This window comes from Pleurodeles waltl, chromosome 7 (assembly GCF_031143425.1).
Source record: "Pleurodeles waltl isolate 20211129_DDA chromosome 7, aPleWal1.hap1.20221129, whole genome shotgun sequence".
In the NCBI taxonomy this organism is placed as follows: Eukaryota; Metazoa; Chordata; class Amphibia; order Caudata; family Salamandridae; genus Pleurodeles; species Pleurodeles waltl.
In genome coordinates this window covers 908857174-908882338 of record NC_090446.1, presented here as the reverse complement: position 1 = coordinate 908882338, position 25165 = coordinate 908857174, and the positions used below count along the sequence as shown (strand labels likewise).

Sequence of the window (25165 nt, the reverse complement as noted above, 5' to 3'; positions counted from 1 at the left end):
TGCCTTGATAGAGAGGCCTGCAGATTGCAGAGCCTTCAAAACCTTCTTCAGGTGGACCAGGTGATCCTGCCAGGTGGAGCTAAAGACAGCAATATCATCAAGATAAGCTGTGCTAAAGGACTCCAAGCCAGCAAGGACTTGATTCACCAACCTTTGGAAGGTGGCAGGGGCATTCTTTAAACCAAAGGGCATAACAGTAAACTGATAATGCCCATCAGGTGTGGAGAATGTTGTTTTCTCTTTTGCTCCAGGTGCCATTTTTATTTGCCAGTACCCTGCTGTCAAGTCAAAGGTACTTAAGAATTTGGCAGCACCTAATTTGTCTATGAGCTCATCAGCTCTAGGAATTGGATGAGCATCTGTCTTGGTGACAGAGTTGAGCCCTCTGTAGTCCACACAAAACCTCATCTCTTTCTTTCCATCTTTGGTGTGAGGTTTGGGGACTAAGACCACTGGGCTAGCCCAGGGGCTGTCAGAGCGCTCAATTACTCCCAATTCCAGCATCTTGTGGACTTCCACCTTGATGCTTTCCTTAACATGGTCAGACTGTCTACAAAATTTTGTTTTTGACAGGCATGCTGTCTCCTGTGTCCACATCATGGGTACACAGGTGTGTCTGACCAGGGGTTAGGGAGAAGAGTTCAGGAAACTGTTGTAGGACTCTCCTACAATCAGCTTGCTGTTGGCCAGAGAGGGTGTCTGAGTAGATCACTCCATCTACTGAGCCATCTTTTGGGTCTGATGACAGAAGATCAGGGAGAGGTTCACTCTCTGCCTCCTGATCCTCATCTGTTACCATCAACAGATTTACATCAGCCCTGTCATGGAAGAGCTTAAGGCGGTTCACATGGATCACCCTCTTGGGGCTCCTGCTTGTGCCCAGGTCCACCAGGTAGGTGACCTGACTCTTCCTTTCTAGCACTGGGTAAGGGCCACTCCATTTGTCCTGGAGTGCCCTGGGAGCCACAGGCTCCAGAACCCAGACTTTCTGCCCTGGTTGGAACTCCACCATTGCAGCCTTTTGGTCATACCAAAACTTCTGGAGCTGTTGGCTGGCCTCAAGGTTTTTGGTTGCCTTTTCCATGTACTCTGCCATTCTAGAGCGAAGGCCAAGTACATAGTCCACTATGTCTTGTTTAGGCTCATGAAGAGGTCTCTCCCAGCCTTCTTTAACAAGAGCAAGTGGTCCCCTTACAGGGTGGCCAAACAGAAGTTCAAAGGGTGAGAATCCTACTCCCTTCTGTGGCACCTCTCTGTAAGCAAAAAGCAGACATGGCAAGAGGACATCCCATCTCCTTTTGAGTTTTTCTGGGAGCCCCATGATCATGCCTTTTAATGTCTTGTTGAATCTCTCAACTAAGCCATTAGTTTGTGGATGGTATGGTGTAGTGAATTTGTAAGTCACTCCACACTCATTCCACATGTGTTTTAGGTATGCTGACATGAAGTTGGTACCTCTGTCAGACACCACCTCCTTAGGGAAACCCACTCTGGTAAAGATACCAATGAGGGCCTTGGCTACTGCAGGGGCAGTAGTCGACCTAAGGGGAATAGCTTCAGGATACCTAGTAGCATGATCCACTACTACTAGGATGTACATATTTCCTGAGGCTGTGGGAGGTTCCAGTGGACCAACTATGTCCACACCCACTCTTTCAAAGGGGACCCCCACCACTGGAAGTGGAATGAGGGGGGCCTTTGGGTGCCCACCTGTCTTACCACTGGATTGACAGGTGGGGCAGGAGAGGCAAAACTCCTTAACCTTCTGGGACATATTGGGCCAGTAGAAGTGGTTGACTAACCTCTCCCACGTCTTGGTTTGTCCCAAATGCCCAGCAAGGGGAATATCATGGGCTAAGGTCAGAATAAACTCTCTGAACGACTGAGGCACTACCACTCTCCTAGTGGCACCAGGTTTGGGGTCTCTGGCCTCAGTGTACAGGAGTCCATCTTCCCAATAGACCCTATGTGTTCCATTTTTCTTGCCCTTGGACTCTTCAGCAGCTTGCTGCCTAAGGCCTTCAAGAGAGGGACAGGTTTCTTGTCCCTTACACAGCTCCTCCCTTGAGGGTCCCCCTGGGCCTAAGAGCTCAACCTGATAAGGTTCAAGTTCCAAAGGCTCAGTTCCCTCAGAGGGCAGAACTTCTTCCTGAGAAGAGAGGTTCTCTTTTTCTGACTGTGTTGCAGTTGGTCTCCCAACTGACTTTCCTTTTCTCTTGGTAGGCTGGGCCATTTTTCCAGACTCCAGCTCTACTTTTTCACCCTGTGCCTTGCATTGTGCTCTTGTTTTTACACACACCAGTTCAGGGATACCCAGCATGGCTGCATGGGTTTTTAGTTCTACCTCAGCCCATGCTGAGGACTCCAGGTCATTTCCAAGCAGACAGTCTACTGGGATGTTTGAGGAGACCACCACCTGTTTCAGGCCATTGACCCCTCCTCATTCTAAAGTTACCATTGCCATGGGATGTGCTTTAGTCTGATTGTCAGCGTTGGTGACTGTATAAGTTTTTCCAGTCAGGTATTGGCCAGGGGAAACCAGTTTCTCTGTCACCATGGTGACACTGGCACCTGTATCCCTCAGGCCCTCTACACTTGTCCCATTAATAAAGAGCTGCCGCCTGTATTTTTGCATGTTAGGCGGCCAGGCAGCTAGTGTGGCTAAATCCACCCCACCCTCAGAGACTAGAGTAGCTTCAGTGTGGACCCTGATTTGCTCTGGGCACACTGTTGATCCCACTTGGAGACTAGCCATTCCAGTGTTACCTGGATTGGAGTTTGGAGTGGAACTTTTCTTGGGACAGGCCTTGTCTCCAGTTTGGTGTCCAGACTGACTACAGTTTCGACACCAGGCCTTCTTGGGATCAAAGTTTTTACCCAGGATTGTTTTGTGAAGAGGCTCTGGGCCCACCCTCCTGTGCAGGTTTTTGGGGGCCTGTAGAAGACTCTTTACTATTTTTAGTTTTGGCTGTCTCACCACCTTTCCCCTGGGGAGGTTTTGTGACCCCTTTCTTTTGGTCACCCCCTGTGGAAGTTTTGGACACCCTAGTCTTGACCCAATGGTCCGCCTTCTTTCCCAATTCTTGGGGAGAAATTGGTCCTAGGTCTACCAGATGCTGATGCAGTTTATCATTGAAACAATTACTTAACAGGTGTTCTTTCACAAATAAATTGTACAGCCCATCATAATTACTTACACCACTGCCTTGAATCCAACCATCTAGTGTTTTTACTGAGTAGTCTACAAAGTCAACCCAGGTCTGGCTCGAAGATTTTTGAGCCCCCCTGAATCTAATCCTATACTCCTCAGTGGAGAATCCAAAGCCCTCAATCAGGGTACCCTTCATGAGGTCATAAGATTCTGCATCTTTTCCAGAGAGTGTGAGGAGTCTATCCCTACACTTTCCTGTGAACATTTCCCAAAGGAGAGCACCCCAGTGAGATTTGTTCACTTTTCTGGTTACACAAGCCCTCTCAAAAGCTGTGAACCATTTGGTGATGTCATCACCATCTTCATATTTAGTTACAATCCCTTTAGGGATTTTCAACATGTCAGGAGAATCTCTGACCCTATTTATGTTGCTGCCACCATTGATGGGTCCTAGGCCCATCTCTTGTCTTTCCCTTTCTATGGCCAGGATCTGTCTTTCCAAAGCCAATCTTTTGGCCATCCTGGCTAACTGGATGTCCTCTTCACTGGAGTTATCCTCAGTGATTTCAGAGTGGTTGGTCCCTCCTGTGAGGGAACCAGCATCTCTGACTATTATTTGTGGAGTCAGGGCTTGAGAAGCCCTGCTCTCCCTAAGTAGGACTGGAGGGGGGGAATTTCCCTCCAAGTCACTATCTTCATCCTCTGAGTTGCCATCCTCAGAGGGGTTGGCCTTTTCAAACTCTGCCAACAGCTCCTGGAGCTGTACTTTGGTAGGTTTGGGGCCCATTGCTATTTTCTTTAGTTTACAGAGTGACCTTAGCTCTCTCATCTGTAGATGGAGGTAAGGTGTGGTGTCGAGTTCCACCACAGTCACATCTGTGCTAGACATTTTGCTTCTAAAAGTTGGAATACTTTTTAAGAATCTAAAACTGGTTCTAGAATCTAATTCAAACTTTTACAAACTTTTAAACTCTAAAAGAAATGCTCAACAGGATCTAACACAAGGCCCTAGCAGGTCTTTTAAGAATTTAGAAAACTTTTCAAATTGCAAAAATCAATTTCTAATGACAATTTTGGAATTTGTCGTGTGATCAGGTATTGGCTGAGTAGTCCAGCAAATGCAAAGTCTTGTACCCCACCGCTGATCCACCAATGTAGGAAGTTGGCTCTGTATGTGCTATTTCAAAGTAAGGAATAGCATGCACAGAGTCCAAGGGTTCCCCTTAGAGGTAGAATAGTGGTAAAAATAGATAATACTAATGCTCTATTTTGTGGTAGTGTGGTCGAGCAGTAGGCTTATCCAAGGAGTAGTGTTAAGCATTTGTTGTACATACACATAGACAATAAATGAGGTACACACACTCAGAGACAAATCCAGCCAATAGGTTTTGTTATAGAAAAATATATTTTCTTAGTTTATTTTAAGAACCACAGGTTCAAATTTAACATGTAATATCTTGTTTGAAAGGTATTGCAGGTAAGTACATTAGGAACTTTGAATCATTTCAATTGCATGTATACTTTTCAAGTTATTCACAAATAGCTACTTTAAAAGTGGACACAGTGCAATTTTCACAGTTCCTGGGGGAGGTAAGTTTTTGTTAGTTTTACCAGGTAAGTAAGACACTTACAGGGTTCAGTTCTTGGTCCAAGGTAGCCCACCGTTGGGGGTTCAGAGCAACCCCAAAGTTACCACACCAGCCGCTCAGGTGCAGAGTTCAAAGTGGTGCCCAAAACGCATAGGCTAGAATGGAGAGAAGGGGGTGACCCGGTTCCGGTCTGCTTGCAGGTAAGTACCCGCGTCTTCGGAGGGCAGACCAGGGGGGTTTTGTAGGGCACCGGGGGGGGACACAAGCCCACACAGAAATTTCACCCTCAGCGGCGCGGGGGCGGCCGGGTGCAGTGTTAGAACAAGCGTCGGGTTCGCAAGGTAAGTCAATGAGAGATCAAGGGATCTCTTCAGCGCTGCAGGCAGGCAAGGGGGGGGCTTCCTCTGGGAAACCTCCACTTGGGCAAGGGAGAGGGACTCCTGGGGGTCACTTCTGCAGTGAAAGTCCGGTCCTTCAGGTCCTGGGGGCTGCGGGTGCAGGGTCTTTTCCAGGCGTCGGGACTTAGGTTTCAGAGAGTCGCGGTCAGGGGAAGCCTCGGGATTCCCTCTGCAGGCGGCGCTGTGGGGGCTCAGGGGGGACAGGTTTTGGTACTCACAGTCGTAGAGTAGTCCGGGGGTCCTCCCTGAGGTGTTGGTTCTCCACCAGCCGAGTCGGGGTCGCCGGGTGCAGTGTTGCAAGTCTCACGCTTCTTGCGGGGAGTTGCAGGGTTCTTTAAAGCTGCTTCTGGAAACAAAGTTGCAGTCTTTTTGGGAGTTTGTCGTCGTCGAAGCAGGGTAGTCCTCAGAGGATTCAGAGGTCGCTGGTCCCTTTGGAAGGCGTCGCTGGAGCAGAGTTCTTTGGAAGGCAGGAGACAGGCCGGTGAGTTTCTGGAGCCAAGGCAGTTGTTGTCTTCTGGTCTTCCTCTGCAGGGGTTTTCAGCTAGGCAGTCCTTCTTATTGTTGCGGGAATCTAGTTTCTAGGTTCAGGGAGAGCCCTTAAATACTAAATTTAAGGGCGTGTTTTAGGTCTGGGGGGTTAGTAGCCAATGGCTACTAGCCCTGAGGGTGGGTACACCCTCTTTGTGCCTCCTCCCAAGGGGAGGGGGTCACATCCCTAATCCTATTGGGGGAATCCTCCATCTGCAAGATGGAGGATTTCTAAAAGTTAGAGTCACCTCAGCTCAGGACACCTTAGGGGCTGTCCTGACTGGCCAGTGACTCCTCCTTGTTATTCTCATTATTTTCTCCGGCCTTGCCGCCAAAAGTGGGGGCCGGGCCGGAGGGGGCGGGCAACTCCACTAGCTGGAGTGTCCTGCGGTGCTGTGACAAAGGGGTGAGCCTTTGAGGCTCACCGCCAGGTGTTACAGCTCCTGCCTGGGGGAGGTGTTAGCATCTCCACCCAGTGCAGGCTTTGTTACTGGCCTCAGAGTGACAAAGGCACTCTCCCGATGGGGCCAGCAACATGTCTCTAGTGTGGCAGGCTGCTGGAACTAGTCAGCCTACACAGACAGTCGGTTAAGTTTCAGGGGGCACCTCTAAGGTGCCCTCTGGGGTGTATTTTGCAATAAAATGTACACTGGCATCAGTGTGCATTTATTGTGCTGAGAAGTTTGATACCAAACTTCCCAGTTTTCAGTGTAGCCATTATGGTGCTGTGGAGTTCGTGTTTGACAAACTCCCAGACCATATACTCTTATGGCTACCCTGCACTTACAATGTCTAAGGTTTTGTTTAGACACTGTAGGGGTACCATGCTCATGCATTGGTACCCTCACCTATGGTATAGTGCACCCTGCCTTAGGGCTGTAAGGCCTGCTAGAGGGGTGACTGACCTATACTTGCATAGGCAGTGAGAGGCTGGCATGGCACCCTGAGGGGAGTGCCATGTCGACTTACTCGTTTTGTTCTCACTAGCACACACAAGCTGGCAAGCAGTGTGTCTGTGCTGAGTGAGAGGTCTCCAGGGTGGCATAAGACATGCTGCAGCCCTTAGAGACCTTCCTTGGCATCAGGGCCCTTGGTACTAGGAGTACCAGTTACAAGGGACTTATCTGGATGCCAGGGTCTGCCAATTGTGGATACAAAAGTACAGGTTAGGGAAAGAACACTGGTGCTGGGGCCTGGTTAGCAGGCCTCAGCACACTTTCAATTGTAAACATAGCATCAGCAAAGGCAAAAAGTCAGGGGGCAACCATGCCAAGGAGGCATTTCCTTACACTACTGTAATTATTCAAAGTTCCTAAAGTACTTACCTGCAATACCTTTCAAATGAGATATTACATGTAGAATTTGAACCTGTGGTTCTTAAAATAAACTAAGAAAATATATTTTTCTATAACAAAACCTATTGGCTGGATTTGTCTCTGAGTGTGTTCCTCATTTATTGCCTGTGTGTATGTACAACAAATGCTTAACACTACTCCTTTGATAAGCCTACTGCTCGACCACACTACCACAAAATAGAGCCTTAGTATTATCTCTTTTTGCCACTATCTTACCTCTAAGGGAAACCCTTGGACTCTGTGCATGCTATTCCTTACTTTGAAATAGCACATTCCGAGCCAACTTCCTACAGCTACAAACGCAGTAGAACTCAATATTTAGCAACCTAGCAGAAATTGTACGATGTGGGTAATAAGGCATATAAATTGGTACCATGGTTAGGAAAGAGGGGCGAAGAAGGAATATGTGTGCTCACCGTTTCAAATCAGGGGTGGGTGAGATGGTAGCAGAAAATGAACTCATACTAGATACCTTTGCTGAGTATTTGTCCAGTCTATACACTTCCCTCGGGAATGCTCTGGAAAAAGAATGCAAGAATTTGTGCAGACATCCAACTGTGAAGCATAGATAGAGACACAGTGGAGGAAGATATCATGAAAACAGAAGAGGCTATGCCATCCTTACAATCGGGGAAAACTCCATGACCCAACAGCTCACCAGTGAAGGTCTATAAGATTATAGCTTGCACGTTATTAAAACAGCTTCTTGATGTGTGTAGTGTACAAAAAATAGGAGGGGCAATTATCAGATGCCCCAAGACAAGCCATAATTATCATTGGTCACAAATCTAACAAACCTCTGAGGTAAAGTCCAACTTTACCTTATGTAGGCCCAACTCCATCTTGACTAGAGGAGGTCGCCATCTTCCCCCTCACACAATAAGAGTCGTCATTTCTCCTGACTTATGCAGAATTATTGTCATGTGTGCCATTCAACACAAAGGTCGTCTGATCTTATTTTTCAAAGAACTGTAAGTGCATCTAACCATTCAATTAATGACAGATACAACCCATCAATGCAACATTTGTCTGGGTCAAACATCTACTTTCCACCATGTCATGGATAATTAAGAACACAAACCGAGATATAACCAAAATAGTGTTTTCAGAATTGACGTCCTTTCACCTCTTATGTTCATAAGGAAACATCAGTATGCATACATACCTTGATGCACATAATCTGTCAGACCCTATTAAACTTATGTCAGAAATTTCAGTTTCTGATATGTTTGGGTATACAAGGACGACCACCAGACCACTTGTCAGTTGAGGTTCTTCACCCAGATTATCAACCAAGATACTGCTAGAGGTGATCCCCCCCTACTGCTGACCTACTTAGCACTTTGCAGATGCTACTCATCGCCTGAAGCTGATAACGGTGAGTCCCAGAGGAAGATTGACTGAGACCGCTACCACACTGTGTTTGCCCTTATTGGGGAAGACTGTCTCTGCTGATAATGACAGTCTTTGCTGTCAACAAGCTTTGCAGTGCATCCCTTCTCCTGAAGAAATTCTACACCGCAACTTACTTTGTCTTCCATGCTATCTTAATATAGGGCATAGAAGTAAACTTTAGGCTGCTAGGTTCAAGATGATATTTTAACTGTCATTTTAAAAATGTCAGATTGTTACTGTAGTAATAAATATTTTTAACTTGGGTTCATTCTTCTTAGTACAGTGTGTGCAATACTGTGAATAACGAAATAAGCTTTATTTCCATTTACACAGTTCCCTGATCCCTTCACTGGATTGTTAGCAATCCAAAAGCAAAACTTTGTCAATTACACACTGACTAGTGTCTTGCGAGGCAACAATAACTTGAATTTCATATTTATCACTGGCTCACTGAACCAAGTTCACCCTTGTTACCCATGGGTGGGGATTGCACACCTTGTAGCTTTATTTCAAAATTGTAACTTACGCAACCTCCCCAGAGACCTGATCATAATACAGGCTTACATCATTGTTAGATAGTGAAACTAAAGATATTGGCAAAGGTGCTGGCGATCAAACTGACATGGGTGATCACAAGCTAGGTCCACAGGGACCAATCTTTTAATTTTTTTCCAGGTGGAGGTACACAGCTAAATATGAGGAGAATTTAAAATTGCTTGGCACATACTGAGACGCTGACTGAGCCAGCAGCCGTGTTGTCAATAAACGCTTCCAAAGCCTTTGACTTTCCAGAATGGAGATATGTATTTCCGGTCCTGGAAAAGAATGAACTTTGGGTCAATCAAAATACCTGAAAACTGTAAAATTACTGTATCATGACCCCACGGCCTGTGTCAGTCAACACCATGTACTTCAAACCCTTTCCTTGGGTAAGGGCCCTTCATCCCTATGATCTTTGCCCTGGCAACACAACCATCTGTCTGTGGGTGCCAAGGGCCCCTTTACTAAGGGAGCTTAGACTGGACACAAGTTGAGAGGATCGGATCTCAATGTATCCAGATGATATTTAAGGAGGGGGGGTGACCCCGAACTCACTACTGAGTTCATGATTTTCAGTAAATGCAGTGGGTTCCAGGTAAACTTCAGGAAGTGGACCATGTATCCGCTGTTCTGTGGAATACATCGCATGCATATAATCAGATATTGAGTTGTACGAAGTCATACGTCATGGATGCTGTGTTATTGTCTGTTTCTTGCTTGTACTTATTACAAAACCAATAAAATGTGCCTACAAAAGGAATCCTAAAACAAAGACATCTGTCACAAAATCACTGGAAAACACTCTAAGACCTAAGGGATGCCAAGTGAAAGTGAATTTGAAAGGTTCGCAAAGGTGTTGAGCTCCAAACACTTAAAAGGCTGCAATCCAGTATCCTGTTTTCAGGAGTCAGAAAAATAAACTGAGCCAAATCATGATGGGACACAGTAGAAAGGATACCAGTTGTTCTCATATCTACAACAAACTATCTGCTAACATTGCCCTGCTTTTCCTTTCTTTTTAAAAATGGTTTGTGTAATCGGTTTCTTGTTACCTTTTATTGAATTAGTGACTATTTGGCTCAATTTGCTTTAGTTTAAAGTTAAAATAAAATGTGGTCAAATTTTAGCCATTCGAAAGGCTGCAGAGATGCACACCCCTCTATTGAAAAGCTTTGCACAAATGTATATATAGTTGTATTTTTTTTTTTTTTTTAAGTGCTCCAGGACCTCACATGCGGGAGGGGCAATTCAGTGCATAGGGCTACTGAGGAGAACCCAATACAAACACAGATAATGGTAATCTAAAGCCCCCATTCTAAAAGATCTTTCTCATTCACCCAAAATCATGGTGTAAACATAAAGAAGCTTATTTCAAATGCTTCAGTTCTCAAGTCTGAATTAATAACAGAGACTAAAATTAAAATGTAAATTTAATTCTTTGCATGTAGCAAAATAAACCTCACATGAAATGACAACATGCAATCAGGAAGACAAAAGGACTTGAGGGCTGTACTGTGATGGTCAAAAGCGATAGTAAGGTTCTGCAGCAGAACAACAAGGCTAAAACAGGCCGCGGATTTTCAACAGGTGAGCAAACAGTGCATGCATCTAAAATGAGTTTGGATCAACTGGTACCAAAACAAGAAATGGCAGTAAAGAGACAAATCTAGGGGAGTGTTGAAGGGTGAAGGACGGGGACAGGGAGGCATTAAACAAGTAATGAGCTTAGTACTCCAAATCTTGGCAAGGTGGGAATCTCAAGCACCCTGACCACACTAAGCATGAAGCACATTTAAGAGCACTGCCTTACTCCTCTGCCAACCCATTGATTCCTACCACACCATGATCCCACAACCATCACTGTTAGGAAATTAATGTTTTCCTTCTTAGGTGAAAAGGTTACTTGAAGAAAAGATTCAGCATCCCTTCTAAGCTGTGCGAGAGTAATGCCATCTCCCCTAAATCACTTCAGCAGTAATCTAACCTTAAATTATAACATGAACAGTACTTGGTACAAAGGCTACACTGACTCACTGGTGGAAGTCAGAACACAGATAAAACAATATTTTGCCAAATATCCATAACAGATGTTAAGTCGCACTGCGTATCAAATATTTTTATGATACAGCGCCTATCTTTAGGTTACGGTCCTGGAAACAAAAGGAGAAGATGGAGAAGATGCATTTCAGTGTTTGGACAAAGAGGCTAAAGTTAACAGTTCATGCTTACTCTTTGGCAATGGCTTCTCATCCTCTGAGCTTTCCGAACTGCTGACTGGGTCAGAGATGCGCACCTTCTTCACCTCAGGGGTCTGGTCTGCCTTGCTAGCTTTCCTCTTCTTGGCACTAGTCGGAGAGCTGAAGGGGCACAAAGCACAGACAAAATTACTTGAAGCAAAGTGACCTGAAATGTCCATCAAGCAAATTGTCCCTCACGGTTAGACATTGCTAAAGACATGCAAACACTGGAAAGGACCCCACCAAACTTGTACGTTTTATCCATTTTAAGAGTAATTAAGTCCAAGAAGAACCTCTGAAGAAAATGTTGGACTACATTTCTTGAACTAAGTTGAGTTAACTGTGTTATGAGCCCTATATGTCATTCTTACTATTTATTAAACTACAGAATATTATATGCAAGCCAAATGAGGTTAGAAGAAATGTTACATTTAGGTTTGATAAAATAACTGAATACACACACCTCTGAAACCTGCCATAAATACTTTTCTACTCTCAATTAAAACAAACATTAACAGTAGCAGGACAGAAGAACAATAAAGCACCTAACGTACGGTTCTAATGACTTTTCAGAAGTTCAGGGGATAGAATGTGTTTCTAACAGGTTTTTTTTGAGTGGTTACTGGACTGCATGAGCACTGTTGGAATTAATTCTATATTAAATGTTAAATTTAACACAAACACGTAAACTTTCTTTTTATGATGTAAAAGTATGTAAGCTTGTTTTAAATTACAAATACAACAACCCATCTCCCCCTCCAAAAAAATGGGCGTGACTAGCTCAGTGACTTAAACAGCTTCAAAATGTTGCCTCTGTAAATCAAGTTGGCCTTTCTCAAAGTCTGTAAAAATGTATATGCCTTCAATAAAGGGCTTTCAGACTGCACAGGTTTGAGAATGTATTGCACAAAAACTGAAAATGGGACCCAGTGAAGGATCATTACCTATCTACCTTTTTTTTTTTTTTAACTCAAAGTATTTATAGTAAATGCAATGCTCCAACAAATAAGGAGAATGCTAAAATGCTATATTCTAGCCCTGGAAGGGCTAAAACAAATCTACTCAACCACTCAGTATGGTGAGACAAAATTGATCAGGCCAGGCTATTTTTAGGACTTACTCGCCCCCACAAAGAACAGGAGCAGAGGTGGTCAGAAATTGGAGGGGCAATAAAAGAGGCCTTTAAATCTTGTTCTTATGACATATTTGCTCTGTGTTCCCAGACAGAGGTCAAAACTCAGCCCTGCTGTTTAAGGTGTAAAAGGATATAGGGTGTCAGACTACTTTTACTAACACACAACCTTTAAATGATTAAGTCAACTGTACAAACATTTCAAAATATGTTTCAGTAGTTGGGAAAGCCCATTTTTTGTATTTCTGTATGATGGAAAAATATTTTATAGGATGAAAACAAATCAGAATACTTTACATGTTGATGTACAAGGGATATCTTTTCTGAAACCCAACTTTCACAGACTGTTAATACACTACATAGTTTTATCAGTAAAGCGCAAGTTAGTGGAAAGGTGTTAGGACATTTCTTGGACATGTACTGTGTAGATGACAATATGCTACCACATCATGGTTTAGTAATATATTAAAAGTGAGTGTTTAAACAAACTGAGAAACACTCCTGCCCTGATGTCAATGTTGTTAGTAAACTAAAAGCAAGTCATGAGTCCACCCTATATGTGGGCTAGATTGTTGTGATACATGCAGCAAACATTAGTCTACTTATTCAAACAAAAAATATTTTATTGTACTGCAGAAATGTTGAGCTCACATATTTGAAGGTGCAATCATATGCAAGTATGAAGAAAAAGGTGACGCTGTAAACTATTTCCCTAGGATCCCACAATTTGAGACCTGCTTACAGGTCAAGTACATTACAGTTAGGTCAAGTGGATTATTTAAGTTACTTGACCTACAGGTCTAGTAAACCTTTTATGATTTTTCTAGGCCTGCCTGACATCCTATTCAGAATGCAATAAAACCCTTAGGTTGTCTCAATGCCCCCGCTCACCATACTTGTTTTCACTTACTTTGACCACTCTTTGTAGATATCCAACAATGAGACTGTTTGAGACGTGAACAGCTTCTACGGTAGATAAAGGAAAAAAAGACTGCATTTTAATTCAAGAGAGCAAGGAAAAATCAGTGCCTAAATGAAGAGCACTAGCCCTGCCAGACTCAATCAACAGGCTAATACCATAAGTCAGGATGTTTGTATTATAGGGACCGTTAGTGTGGACTTCTTTTGGACACAGTGTTGCATGACCATTTCAGAGAAGTCACGATCACACAGTACATAGGGTACCAGTCGCCAATAAACCGCAATAATTTTATAGCACTGCCAACTTGGGTTACATCTAAACTACCAACAGATCAAAGAGAAGGGAACTGTGATAAGCTAGTCAACTTTTAAACTGCCCCCATAACACTGCTTTGTATTGACATACAGGAATTTCTGTAGCACAAAATAAAGGGTCAAATCTATAGGACAACCCCCACATCATCTTCAAAGTTTAAATAAGTTTATTAGATTCAATAAATATAAACCATCAGAGATGCTCAAAACAGATATTACACGTCATAAAACATTACATGTAAAAATAAAAATTACACATCTCTAATTCCATACAAACCTTACTAAAATAATTACAAGCATTCATAACTTTCTCACCAATAAAGATCTTTTCCTAGAGCACTTCTCATCCCCCAAACAATATGTATATTTCATAATGACTAAAGGAGAAAAATACACATCCCTAGATTCTAGCGCAATGGCATCCTGTCTGTATAACTGACATTATTGCAAAGCCAATAGGTCTAGCTTGGGCAAGTTATCAATTTATTTTTTCATATGAACATATTCATTAGGCATTAAAAGTTTAGAAGTAATGAGTAAAAATGCTACAATCTCTAGGCAATATGCAAGTTTATAAAACAACGCCCCTCTCGGGGGACTGGGATGGGCAGGGAGGAGTTTGATATTGCACAATACAAAAATAAGAAAAAGATTAAATGAAAGGAAAAATAAAACAGAGTTGACGTTGAGCCTTAGCACTGAAGTGTACCACTTTTTAGTTGGATGTGAACATGCACAGAACCAAATGTCACCACACAACGTGAAGAGGGCCAGCCAACGGCTGAGGTGGACTGACCCACTGCATCATGCGTAAGAACGTGGTGGCCAGTGGCAAAATGTGAATTTCACAAAAAAGTTCAATGGATGAAGAGGCTTGACAGAAAACATCTTAAAGTATACATACATGTATGCATTTTTATTATGAACCTTTTAGAAAATTTGAGAATGGTGAAACAGCTAAGGTGGTTTCTATGCAAGAACCTAATATGTATAGATCCATACAGAAATAAAAACAGATTCAAATAAACACGATGGGAAGGAGTAAGTGAAACAGATAAGAAATTAAACTGAATACACTAGAAGATAGGGATGAGAGAAGACAGATTTAAGGAAATGCCTCCTAGGCATGGTTACCCCCTGACTTTTTGCCTTTACTGATGCTAAGTTTTGATTTGAAAGTGTGCTGAGGCCTGCTAACCAGGCCCCAGCACCAGTGTTCTTTCCCTAACTGTACTTTTGATTCCACAATTGGCACACCCTGGCATCCAGATAAGTCCCTTGTAACTGGTACCAAGGGCCCTGATGCCAGGGAAGGTCTCTAAGAGCTGCAGCATATCTTATGCCACCCTGGAGACCCCTCACTCAGCACAGACACACTGCTTGCCAGCTTGTGTGTGCTGGTGAGGACAAAACGAGTAAGTCGACATGGCACTCCCCTCAGGGTGCCATGCCAACCTCACACTGCCTATGCAGTATAGATAAGTCACCCCTCTAGCAGGCCTTACAGCCCTAAGGCAGGGTGCACTATACCATAGGTGAGGGCACAAGTGCATGAGCACTGTGCCCCTACAGTGTCTAAGCAAAACCTTAGACATTGTAAGTGCAGGGTAGCCATAAGAGTATATGGTCTGGGAGTCTGTCAAACACGAACTCCACAGCACCATAATGGCTACACTGAAAACTGGGAAGTTTAGTATCAAACTTCTCAGCACAATAAATGCACACTGATGCCAGTGTACACTTTATTGTAACATACACCCCAGAGGGCACCTTAGAGGTGCGCCCTGAAACCTTAACCAACTACCCGTGTAGGCTGACTAGTTTTAGCAGCCTGCCACACTCGAGACATGTTGCTGGCCACATGGGGAGAGTGCCTTTGTCACTCTGTGGCTAGTAACAAAGCCTGCACTGGGTGGAGATGCTTATCACCTCCCCCTTGCAGGAGCTGTAACACCTGGCGGTGAGCCTCAAAGGCTCACCCCCTTTGTTACGGCACCACAGGGGATTCCAGCTAGTGGAGTTGCCCGCCCCCTCTGGCCACGGCCCCACTTTTGGCGGCAAGGCCGGAGGAGATAATGAGAAAAACCAGGAGGAGTCACTGGCCAGTCAGGACACCCCCTAAGGCAACCTGAGCTGAAGTGACTCTGGCTCCCCCCCCCCCCCCCCAATAGGGATAGGAATGTGACCCCCTCCCCTTGGGAGGAGGCACAAAGAGGGTGTAGCCACCCTCAGGGCTAGTAGCCATTGGCTACTGCCCTCCCGGACCTAAACACACCCCTAAATTCTGTATTTAGGGGCTCCTCTGAACCTAGGAACTCAGATTCCTGCAACCTAAGAAGAGGAGGACTGCTAAGCTGAAAAACCCGGCAGAGAAGACGGAGACACCAACTGCTTTGGCCCCAGCTCTACCGGCCTGTCTCCCCACTTCGAAAAGACACTGCTCCAGCTACGCTTTCCCCAGGACCAGCGACCTCTGAATCCTCAGAGGACTGCCCTGCTCTAGAAGGACCAAGAAACCCGAGGACAGCGGCTCTGTTCACCCAAGACTGCAACTTTGTTTCCAAAGAACCAACTTCAAGACAACTGCGTTTCCCGCCGGAAGCGTGAGACTTTCTACTCTGCACCCGACGCCCCCGGCTCGACTTGTGGAGAAACAACACTTCAGGGAGGACTCCCCGGCGACTACGAGACTGAGTAGCCAGAGTTGCCCCCCCCCCCCCCTGACCCCCCCCACTGTGACGCCTGCAGAGGGAATCCCGAGGCTCCCCCTGACTGCGACTGCCTGACTCCCAGATCCTGACGCCTGGAAAAGACCCTGCACCTGCAGCCCCCAGGACCTGAAAGATCGGAACTCTAGCGCAGGAGTGACCCCCAGGAGGCCCTCTCCCTTGCCCAGGTGGTGGCTACCCCGAGGAGCCCCCCCCCCCCCCCCTGCATCGATGAAGAGACCCCTTGGTCTCCCATTGATTTACATTGGAAACCCGACGCGTGTTTGCACACTGCACCCGGCCGTCCCCGTGCTGCTGAGGGTGTACTTTCTGTGCTGACTTGTGTCCCCCCCGGTGCCCTACAAAACTCCCCTGGTCTGCCCTCCGAAGACGCGGGTACTTACCTGCTGGCAGACTGGAAACGGGGCACCCCCTTCTCCATTGAAGCCTATGCGTTTTGGGCGCCACTTTGACCTCTGCACCTGACCGGCCCTGAGCTGCTGGTGTGGTAACTTTGGGGTTGCTCTGAACCCCCAACGGTGGGCTACCTTGGACCCAAACTTAAACCCCGTAGGTGGTTTACTTACCTGCAAGAACTAACAATAACTTACCTCCCCTAGGAACAGTGAAAATTGCACTGTCTAGTTTTAAAATAGCTATATGTGTGTTTTATTTGAAAAATATATGCTATTGTGATTATTCAAAGTTCCTAAAGTACTTACCTGCAATACCTTTCATGCAAAGTATTACATGTAGAATTTGAACCTGTGGTTCTTAAAATAAACTATGAAAAGATATTTTTCTATACAAAAACCTATTGGCCTGGGATTGCCTCTGAGTGTGTGTTCCTCATTTATTGCCTGTGTGTATGTACAACAAATGCTTAACACTACTCCTTTGATAAGCCTTCTGCTCGACCACACTACCACAAAATAGAGCATTAGTATTATCTCTTTTTGCCACTATCTTACCTCTAAAGGGAACCCTTGGACTCTGTGCATACTATTCCTTACTTTGAAATAGTGCATACAGAGCTAACTTCCTACAAAGGAGCTTTCCAAATAGCTAACGGTCAAGTCTAAAGGTAAATCTTTGATCAGCAAAAATAAAAATAAAAACCTCTGACCAGCAGAACCTGCTTAGTGTGTACGATGTCTGCTCTATCATGGTCGCCTAAAATTACAATAGCTACTGGTCCACAGTGAACTGTTGCTTTCCCACAGAGGTGCTAAGTGCCTTAACATTTTGAAAGTTCATGTCTCCAGTCCCCCTTAAAGTATTTTGCAGATCTTAATGTCTTATTGTTCATTGCATTTTTATCTATTCTTCTAAATTGGTTTGGAAATGTAATTACATTGCGATCTAGAATTTAAATTTGTTGGTACTACTTGAACCTAGCACACATTTCTCTGGGAATTGCCAGCTACATGTAGCATATCTACCAGGCTTGAGCAGCGATCTTCTCAGAACCGTATTTTAACTTAACCAGAGTGGGTTTATTGAATTGGCTGGGCCCTCCTCCCAAATTAATAATCCAATTTCTGACATCAGTGTTCAGATTTTAGGGTAGGTCTTTGTCCAGAAGTTACCATATAATTTTAAAGTTTAAGAATTAAAAAAACGGGTCCAGAGTTAGAGGCAACAACTTCTAGCCTTATGGTGATGAGAATGAAGGCCATGTGCAAGGAAAGAAAGCTGAAGCCTGGACAATGAGCTCAGAAGGAATATTATGAGAAAGCTGTCAGGTCCTGCGAGGAGGTCTGCCAAGGAGAATGAGGATGTAGATGAAGCTGAAGAGGCACGGGTGTAACATGAGTATAATAATTGTACTCAAGTACCAGCATTGCCTTTGTTGTCTAAGGCTGAGAGCAGTGTGTCCTCTTGCAGCCTGTCCTCAGCAGAGCCGGATGCTCACAAGCTGGAGCTGGAGGACAGGAAGGCTGAGAGGGCCTCAAAACTGAAATTGGTGAACCCAGCCCTGAAGGAGAAAAATGCTAACTTGATTGAAGAATAGAAAAAGGCAGAGGCTGTCCAGGCTGCTGAGAAGAAGAAGGTAGCCCATGTTATTTAGGAAAGGAATACAAGCCTTTGGACCTCATTACAAGAGTGGCAGTCCAAGGACCACCATACTCACGCTGACAGTCGGACGGCCACAATCAGGGTGGTCTGACCACCCAATTATGATCCTAGTGCATACAGAGCCCACTTCCTACAACATACAATTGCAGTCTTTAGGAATCATTTGTAAACTAACCTGGAATAAAAATCCTTAGTGAATTTGGGTTGATGCCCAACATGCATCAACACTATTACGGAAAATAACAAACAATATTCATAAAGAATCTCATATTGGAGGGAAAATGTACTAAAGGTGCCATGGATACTGCTATACTCATAAAGGGAGATAGACTGGTATACTGAAACCAAGATTGGTTTAAGATTCAGTTTTACTATTGAGAGCTTGAATTGGGTAGATTGCTTCAACCCCAGAAAGCTTGTAGATGGAGACAATCAAATTACCGCATTTGTCTACATCTTCAAAAGGAAAATATTGCTACGGACATCCCATGCCTGTTATAAGAAAGCCAAAACCTGTCTTGTTCATTATACACAGTACATTACAATTCCTTGCAACCACTGACATATTATATGAATATTTTACAAGATCTTCCGACCAAATACTGTGCAGGTGTTCCATCATAGATTAACTGAGCAGCTGCCAATAATAGAATATTAGGTTATTAGATATTTTCGCAATAAAATTATATTGCTTTCACTGCATGCCCCAGGCATCCTAAACAAGTAATAATGAATGACTTCATAAAAAGCTCAAAATTACCACCCTAGATTGAATGAGTCAGGCCTGCAATGTTCCATGACGAGGTGACAAAAAGGCTACAGAAATCAAAACGCCAACTGAGAGATCAAATGTAATGATATAAGGAGCCAGGATAAAGAGACCATGTTACCTTTAATTTCAATGCTAGATGCACAGGCCCCCATCTTCATCATCGCTCGAAATGTTTTTTTTTTTTTCCCTCACTCTCTCACGGTAGAGCCACGGACTGCTACTTACCTTCTGTACTGGACTGGACCTTTTACTCACCTCAGAATATGAGATGTGTTCTGCCGGCACCTCACAGTTTCTCCTTTTTCAGCCCTTATCCGAATTCCTCTGTAATGAGGAGTGGATGGTCACTGGAAGTACGTCTTCACCCAATAGACAAGGGTGTTCCGAAGACAATGAACAGTTTCCTTCTGTCACACTGTCTGAGTATTAGGGTAGTTGATCAATGCCTCTAAGGTATTGTGCTCAACTTGGACAATACATTAGAGAAATGATAACATTTGGAACAATTTAATTAGGACATTCAAGCGGCAAGTCATAACTTCTTTTGAGAAGCACCTTTCAAACAATATGAATACTGATGAGAAATTATCCCCTAACCCACAATAGTAAAATGCAGACAATTATTTGCCATTAATTTAATGGAATGTTTGTTTGGTGGAAAATGACCAATACAAAATGCTACGATATTTATTTTCCGCTGAAATATTTGAAAGCACATTTAACGCTTGAGCCTTCAATCAGCCAAGTGCTTCAAACAAAATCTGACATGTTCAAGGAGCAGCCCCAATTCCAGAGACCTGCCGTACATTTCACAAAAATAAAGCACTGTGCCCTTAAAATGTGTTTGTTTTCATTAGAGAAAGCTCAGAAAGCATCTGCTCCTAAGCTCCAAATGTGCCAGTGAGCCTTCAGACACCAGATCTCTTCAGGGTCGCAGCTATTAATGTGAAGCCCACATTGGTGAGGCAAGAACTAGTAGAATGAAAGTTCCGAGCAGCTCACATGCTACGACCACTGGCAACGTACAGACTCAATGAAAAGTCCTGAGCTCTGCATAAGGATTCTCATTAGAACTTAGACTTCTGAGCTAATAATTTATTTTCTCGTAACTTCAAAAGGAGCTTCAGGCATAGCATGTGTTTTGTGGGGCAAATCACCAAAGTCTACTTAGCATGAAGCAAAAAAGATGCCCATATCGTACTTTATCTGCACTTTGACAGAAATAACCAGGTCCTTCCAGAATAGTCTCCATAGGTTCTCTGGCACTTTATGTCCCTAACTTGCAATCCTCTCTTGATGGTATCAGCACTCTCCTGCCTCCCTTCAGTTCAGGGCAGAGTGGGGGGGGGGGGTAAGTTTGGGTGAACTAGAAAATTACTCTTTACAAATAAAAGTTACACATCTCTAATTCCATACAAACCTTACTAAAATAATTAAATAATTACAAGCATTCAAAACTCTCTCACCAATAAAGATCTTTTAGGTGGTCCTTTAGGAACAAGACAAATGTGTTCTCTTTCTTGTCTCCCTATAAAACAGAAACTTACTAGAGCTTCGTGCATCAAGAGATTGAGGGACAGCAGAAGAGGACTGCTGGCTGATACTGTTTTCTAGTTCTCTTGGCACAGATATTTATTTAAACTGCTAATAAGCTTGCACTGGGGAATGAACTGGTCTCCAAGTGATGCAGGGAGTAGGTATGAGGCAAACTGCACAACAATATGAAAAAAATAGAGAGGTGTTGCTGATTGGAAAACCACAATACTAAGGGCGCCAATATTGCATTTTCCTTCACTTTGCTCCTATATTTACTTTTCCACTGCCAGAAAGGTTTCTAGCAGTGTCCTCTTTATCCCCTCAGCTCCGCCCCACATTACTATTTTTCAGCCTCTCTGGCCTTTGTCCAGGCTAGGCATCCAGAATACTGAAGGTCACATATAGCAACAGAACCCTTAAAAAAAGAACACCAATTAACCCTACAGCAGTAAATATTTTTTTTAATTTTTGGTACTTTCCACAGAGATCACTACTTCATGGTTTACATCAAATTACAAAGATCACACAGGGGTGGGGGGGTCTACGCTACACAACCTCGAGTTTTCCCACTACTTATCATTTGGGTTTCCAGATTTGCCTCGCCAATTAGGTTCCAGGCTAGCCTAATTTGTAAAGCTGCCTTTCCCTTATTCAGCAGACCTCGACTTGGGAGATGGAGAGGAGACAAGTCATAGGATACAGTAATGAAAAAAGGATCTCCAGGACAATGCTTAGATAACTCAGGCTAGGATGCCAGAGGGGGCTTCTTCACATATTGCAGTGAGAGAGTAGGTTGGTAGCAGGAGGGGCACATCTAGCAAAGGGCAATAAAGAAAATTGGTTTTGAGTTCTCCCTTATGCTAAGCAATGCAGTGCAAGTTACCAATATGCTTGCAGCAAATGCTTTGCGGTTTTCAAGTTTGTCAATGCTGAGCTCAGAACGCTGTGTTAACCTTTTAACAAGTTCATCCTTCGTATTTTGATGTAAACATAGTAATCAGATTTCAAGGAAAATAGAGTAAAGCTAGAATAACGAACAATGTAAAACCATGTTAAATTAAGCTTAAGGGGCTGGGGGAGGGTTTCAGGTCATGAAAGCAATAATATTTTCAGAGAGTGAAGGGGTTATATGAGAGAGTATTTTGGGTTTCTTTTATCTGCACCACATTACGCGGTGGACAACACTCTCCGGTCAGATGACCGCTTTATAATAAAAGACTTGAGTGCACAGGTGCCACTCATGGACCACAAGGAGAGCCTGCATGCTATTTTGAAAGTTCTCAGGGAATCCTGTTATATTGAAATCTTAAGGGAACTCTGATGTGTGTTGAACAATTCTCATTTCCCCCAATTCAGTGAGATCTTACTTTTCCTTTAGGAAGAGTAACTCTTATGCCATTTAACCAAGATTAGGTATGAACCTACACAATTGGCTATTTGTGGGTGCTTGTGCCCAATGAATCCTCAACATGCCTAGTCGCTGGGCAGTCACCACCAGTCCCTCAGACTGTGAAACCTGATCTCTCCTTACCCCGATAAACAGGATTCCAGCAGCTTAACTGGGAAGACATGAAACACTTGCAGACTAGGACACCAGGCAGAAGATGTCCAACTGGACAACTTAACATGGGATTTGACAAGACAATCATCCTAATTTGCCACAAACGGTGCTATCTGCTGTAACCAGAGGTGGGAGGATTAAACACAATCCCATCTCAACCCCCCCCCCCCCAGCAAATGGCTAATTGTAATCTAATTTGGACTAGCAGGAGCAAAGTATGTCTGAAATAAACATAAAAAGGGAGCAAATGAAAGCATAGGTGTTTGATTTTAACTCCTTTAAGTTGCCTCCAGGAAGACACTCACTGGAGACACCAAAAAAGTGCTCGATAGGAATGTGAGCACCACTTTATGAAGCTGGAAGCATGATGACAATCCTTGGTGGCATTGTAAGGAACTGTTTGGTTACGAGGCTGACGCCTTGTAAAAGGTCCTGCATTTTCTGTATTATTCATCTCTGCAGGAGGGATCACAAACTGAAGCAATCAATTCCCTTAAGTAGCCACAAAAAAAAAAAAAAAAAAAAAAGCAACACAAAATAACTTTACTGTAATTTACATTTTATATTCATCTAGCCGCTCTGAAGTACAGAATCAATTGTCTGAATGTTCTTAGATCAGATTATACATAAATAATATACATTTAATGTGGTCTGGCAGATTTTTATTGTAAAACACACCGTAAGGGTCTAGAGAACCATATAGCAAGTTACTTGTTGCATAAGCCTGCAGTCGGCTCGACTATTTCATCTGTGTCTTCTTTTATTGAGCTGAGCTCCAACACTATGCAGCAGATTTTGACACCACAAATGGCCCCCAGCAGTTGAGCATAGCTACTATGAGTCTCCACCAGTTCCCTCCCTTCTCAGTGTGCCCAAATTCATACATTCTGCACCCCTCAGAAGCATCCCTCTTGGGTAAATATCTGTCACCATACACTTCGGCAAAGACAGGTTTGGCATCTTGCTCTATATTTCTTAGCTATTCTGTAAGAAACTCATCAGGTGTGCTTGTCAAAATATTTACACGTCTGTCAGCATATCCCAAGACCACAGAGGTGTCATTTTGGACAGCCGGCTCTTCCATCCCAGATAGGTGGTAGCTACCAACTGTATGTGGATTACTGATCTGGTATATTCTGGTGGTGTTTGTACTGCTTCAACACCCTCCATATGCTCCGCAGGATCTTCAAATGGATCCCCCTCGACACGAGAAAAACCGTTACCCAGGCCCTCATCACCAACAGACTCGACTACGGGAACACACTCTACTCAGGAATTACATACAAGCTCCTGAGTCAACAAAAGGATCACCTTCAAGCTCCTGATCCACGCACATAAAGCACTGCACAACACCGGACCCACCCACCTCAACAACCGACTCAGCTTCCACACCCCCACCCGAAGCCTCCGTTCAGCCAACCTCGCCCTCGCCACAGTTCCCTGCATCTGAAAAACCACCGCCGCCGGCAGATCCTTCTCCTACCTCGCAGCCAAGACCTGGAACACTCTCCCCACCATCCTACGACAGACCCAGGACCTGCTGGCCTTCAGAAGACTCCTCAAGACCTGGCTCTTCGACCAGTAGCACCTCCCCCTCCCCCCCCCCAGCGCCTTGAGAACCTTGCGGGTATGTAGCGCGCTTTACAAATGCAGTGATTGATTGACTGCCTTGGCCTTGTAGAGCGCACCTAGGTAGCATTCCCACCCACACAGTCTCTGTAGCCGAATGCCAGCTCATCACATGCCACATATGCCCAATCGTTAATTACTGGGAGTTGTGTAGCCCAGTGGCATTTACATATGTCAGGTAGACCTATACGCCACTGTATACGCATTAAGCCAATTTCTAGAGAGCTATGTGCAACTGACCATTGTTCCAGAGAAGGAGTTCAAGCGTAACCTCTGTCCGGTTCCTAAAGAGTTCTTCCTCAGAACTAAGTATGTTGTAGGGCATAGACCATCCTCAGCAGTGTCATAATTTTCAGCATTGCCACTCGGCCAAGGAAGGAGAGCGGCAAGGCTCTCCAGAGCTGCACGTCAGCCGTAAAGCACTCCAAGATAGGGATCAGGTTTTTCCTATAGAACAGTTGGGGATCTTTGGTCACACAACATTTCTAGGTATTTAAACCCATCATCGACCATCAGCATGGGTGGGTTTTTCGGGAGGTCAGGTCTAGGGTTCTTAATCAAGTGCGACTTGCGTCAGCTGTTCGTGTACCCCAAGAACACCTAGAAAATTAGAAGGATTTGCATTAGTCTGGAAATGGCTGGGAGGGGACATCCTGTGATGTAGAAAAAAAAAGTAATCTGCATATAAAGATATATGCTCCTCTCAGGACTGCCACCCCCCGCTGATCCCACGTATTAGGAGATCACTCCTGATCCATACAGCCAGGAGCTCAAGGCAAAGATCAAGAGGAAGATCAGGCATTGCGGCCTGGTCCCCTGATGTAGTTCAAACGTGTGCGACGTCACCCCATTTACCCGGACTCAGGCCATTGGTTCCCGGCAGGGGTGGCGGATCCAACCCAGAATGAGGACGCCGAATCCCCATTTCTCTAGCACAGCATGCATGTAGTCCCATTCTAGTGAGTCGAATGTCACGGAGGGATCCATCACCAAGATCATTGTTGACACCATGACATCTGCTGCCCCGGCCATTACTCCAAAGAGACTCCAAAGCGTCTCCTATGGTTACGTCTGGTTCCGCTCTTAGGCACGAAGCCCAAATGATCCGGATGGTCATTACTTGTCTGGGTCTGTTGGACAATAATTTAGCCAGGACTTTAACTTCCACATTCAGGAGACATATTGGTCGGTAAGAGCTATAGCAATTGAGGGGTAGGGGTGGGGGATTTATTCTCCTTGTGATCACTACTATTGATTGGCGCTTGGCGTTGAGCAAATGGGAGTGGTCTTGTGACTTTAGCTTCTTTCCACATATTTAA

General features: G+C 44.3%; 1 protein-coding gene across 9 annotated transcripts in view; it reads right to left on the bottom strand.

Annotated features, from left to right (window-relative positions):
* Positions 1-25165, bottom strand: part of TCOF1 (treacle ribosome biogenesis factor 1) — a 437876-nt gene that overhangs the window by 377750 nt on the left and 34961 nt on the right. For all 9 annotated transcript variants that reach the window (XM_069199543.1, XM_069199548.1, XM_069199544.1 and 6 more), the window contains exons 2-3: positions 13236-13291; positions 11186-11313 (exon numbers count right to left, since the gene is read on the bottom strand). In XM_069199543.1, coding sequence (XP_069055644.1) covers positions 11186-11313; positions 13236-13291 — 184 coding nt within the window. The remainder of the gene's footprint in view (positions 1-11185; positions 11314-13235; positions 13292-25165) is intronic.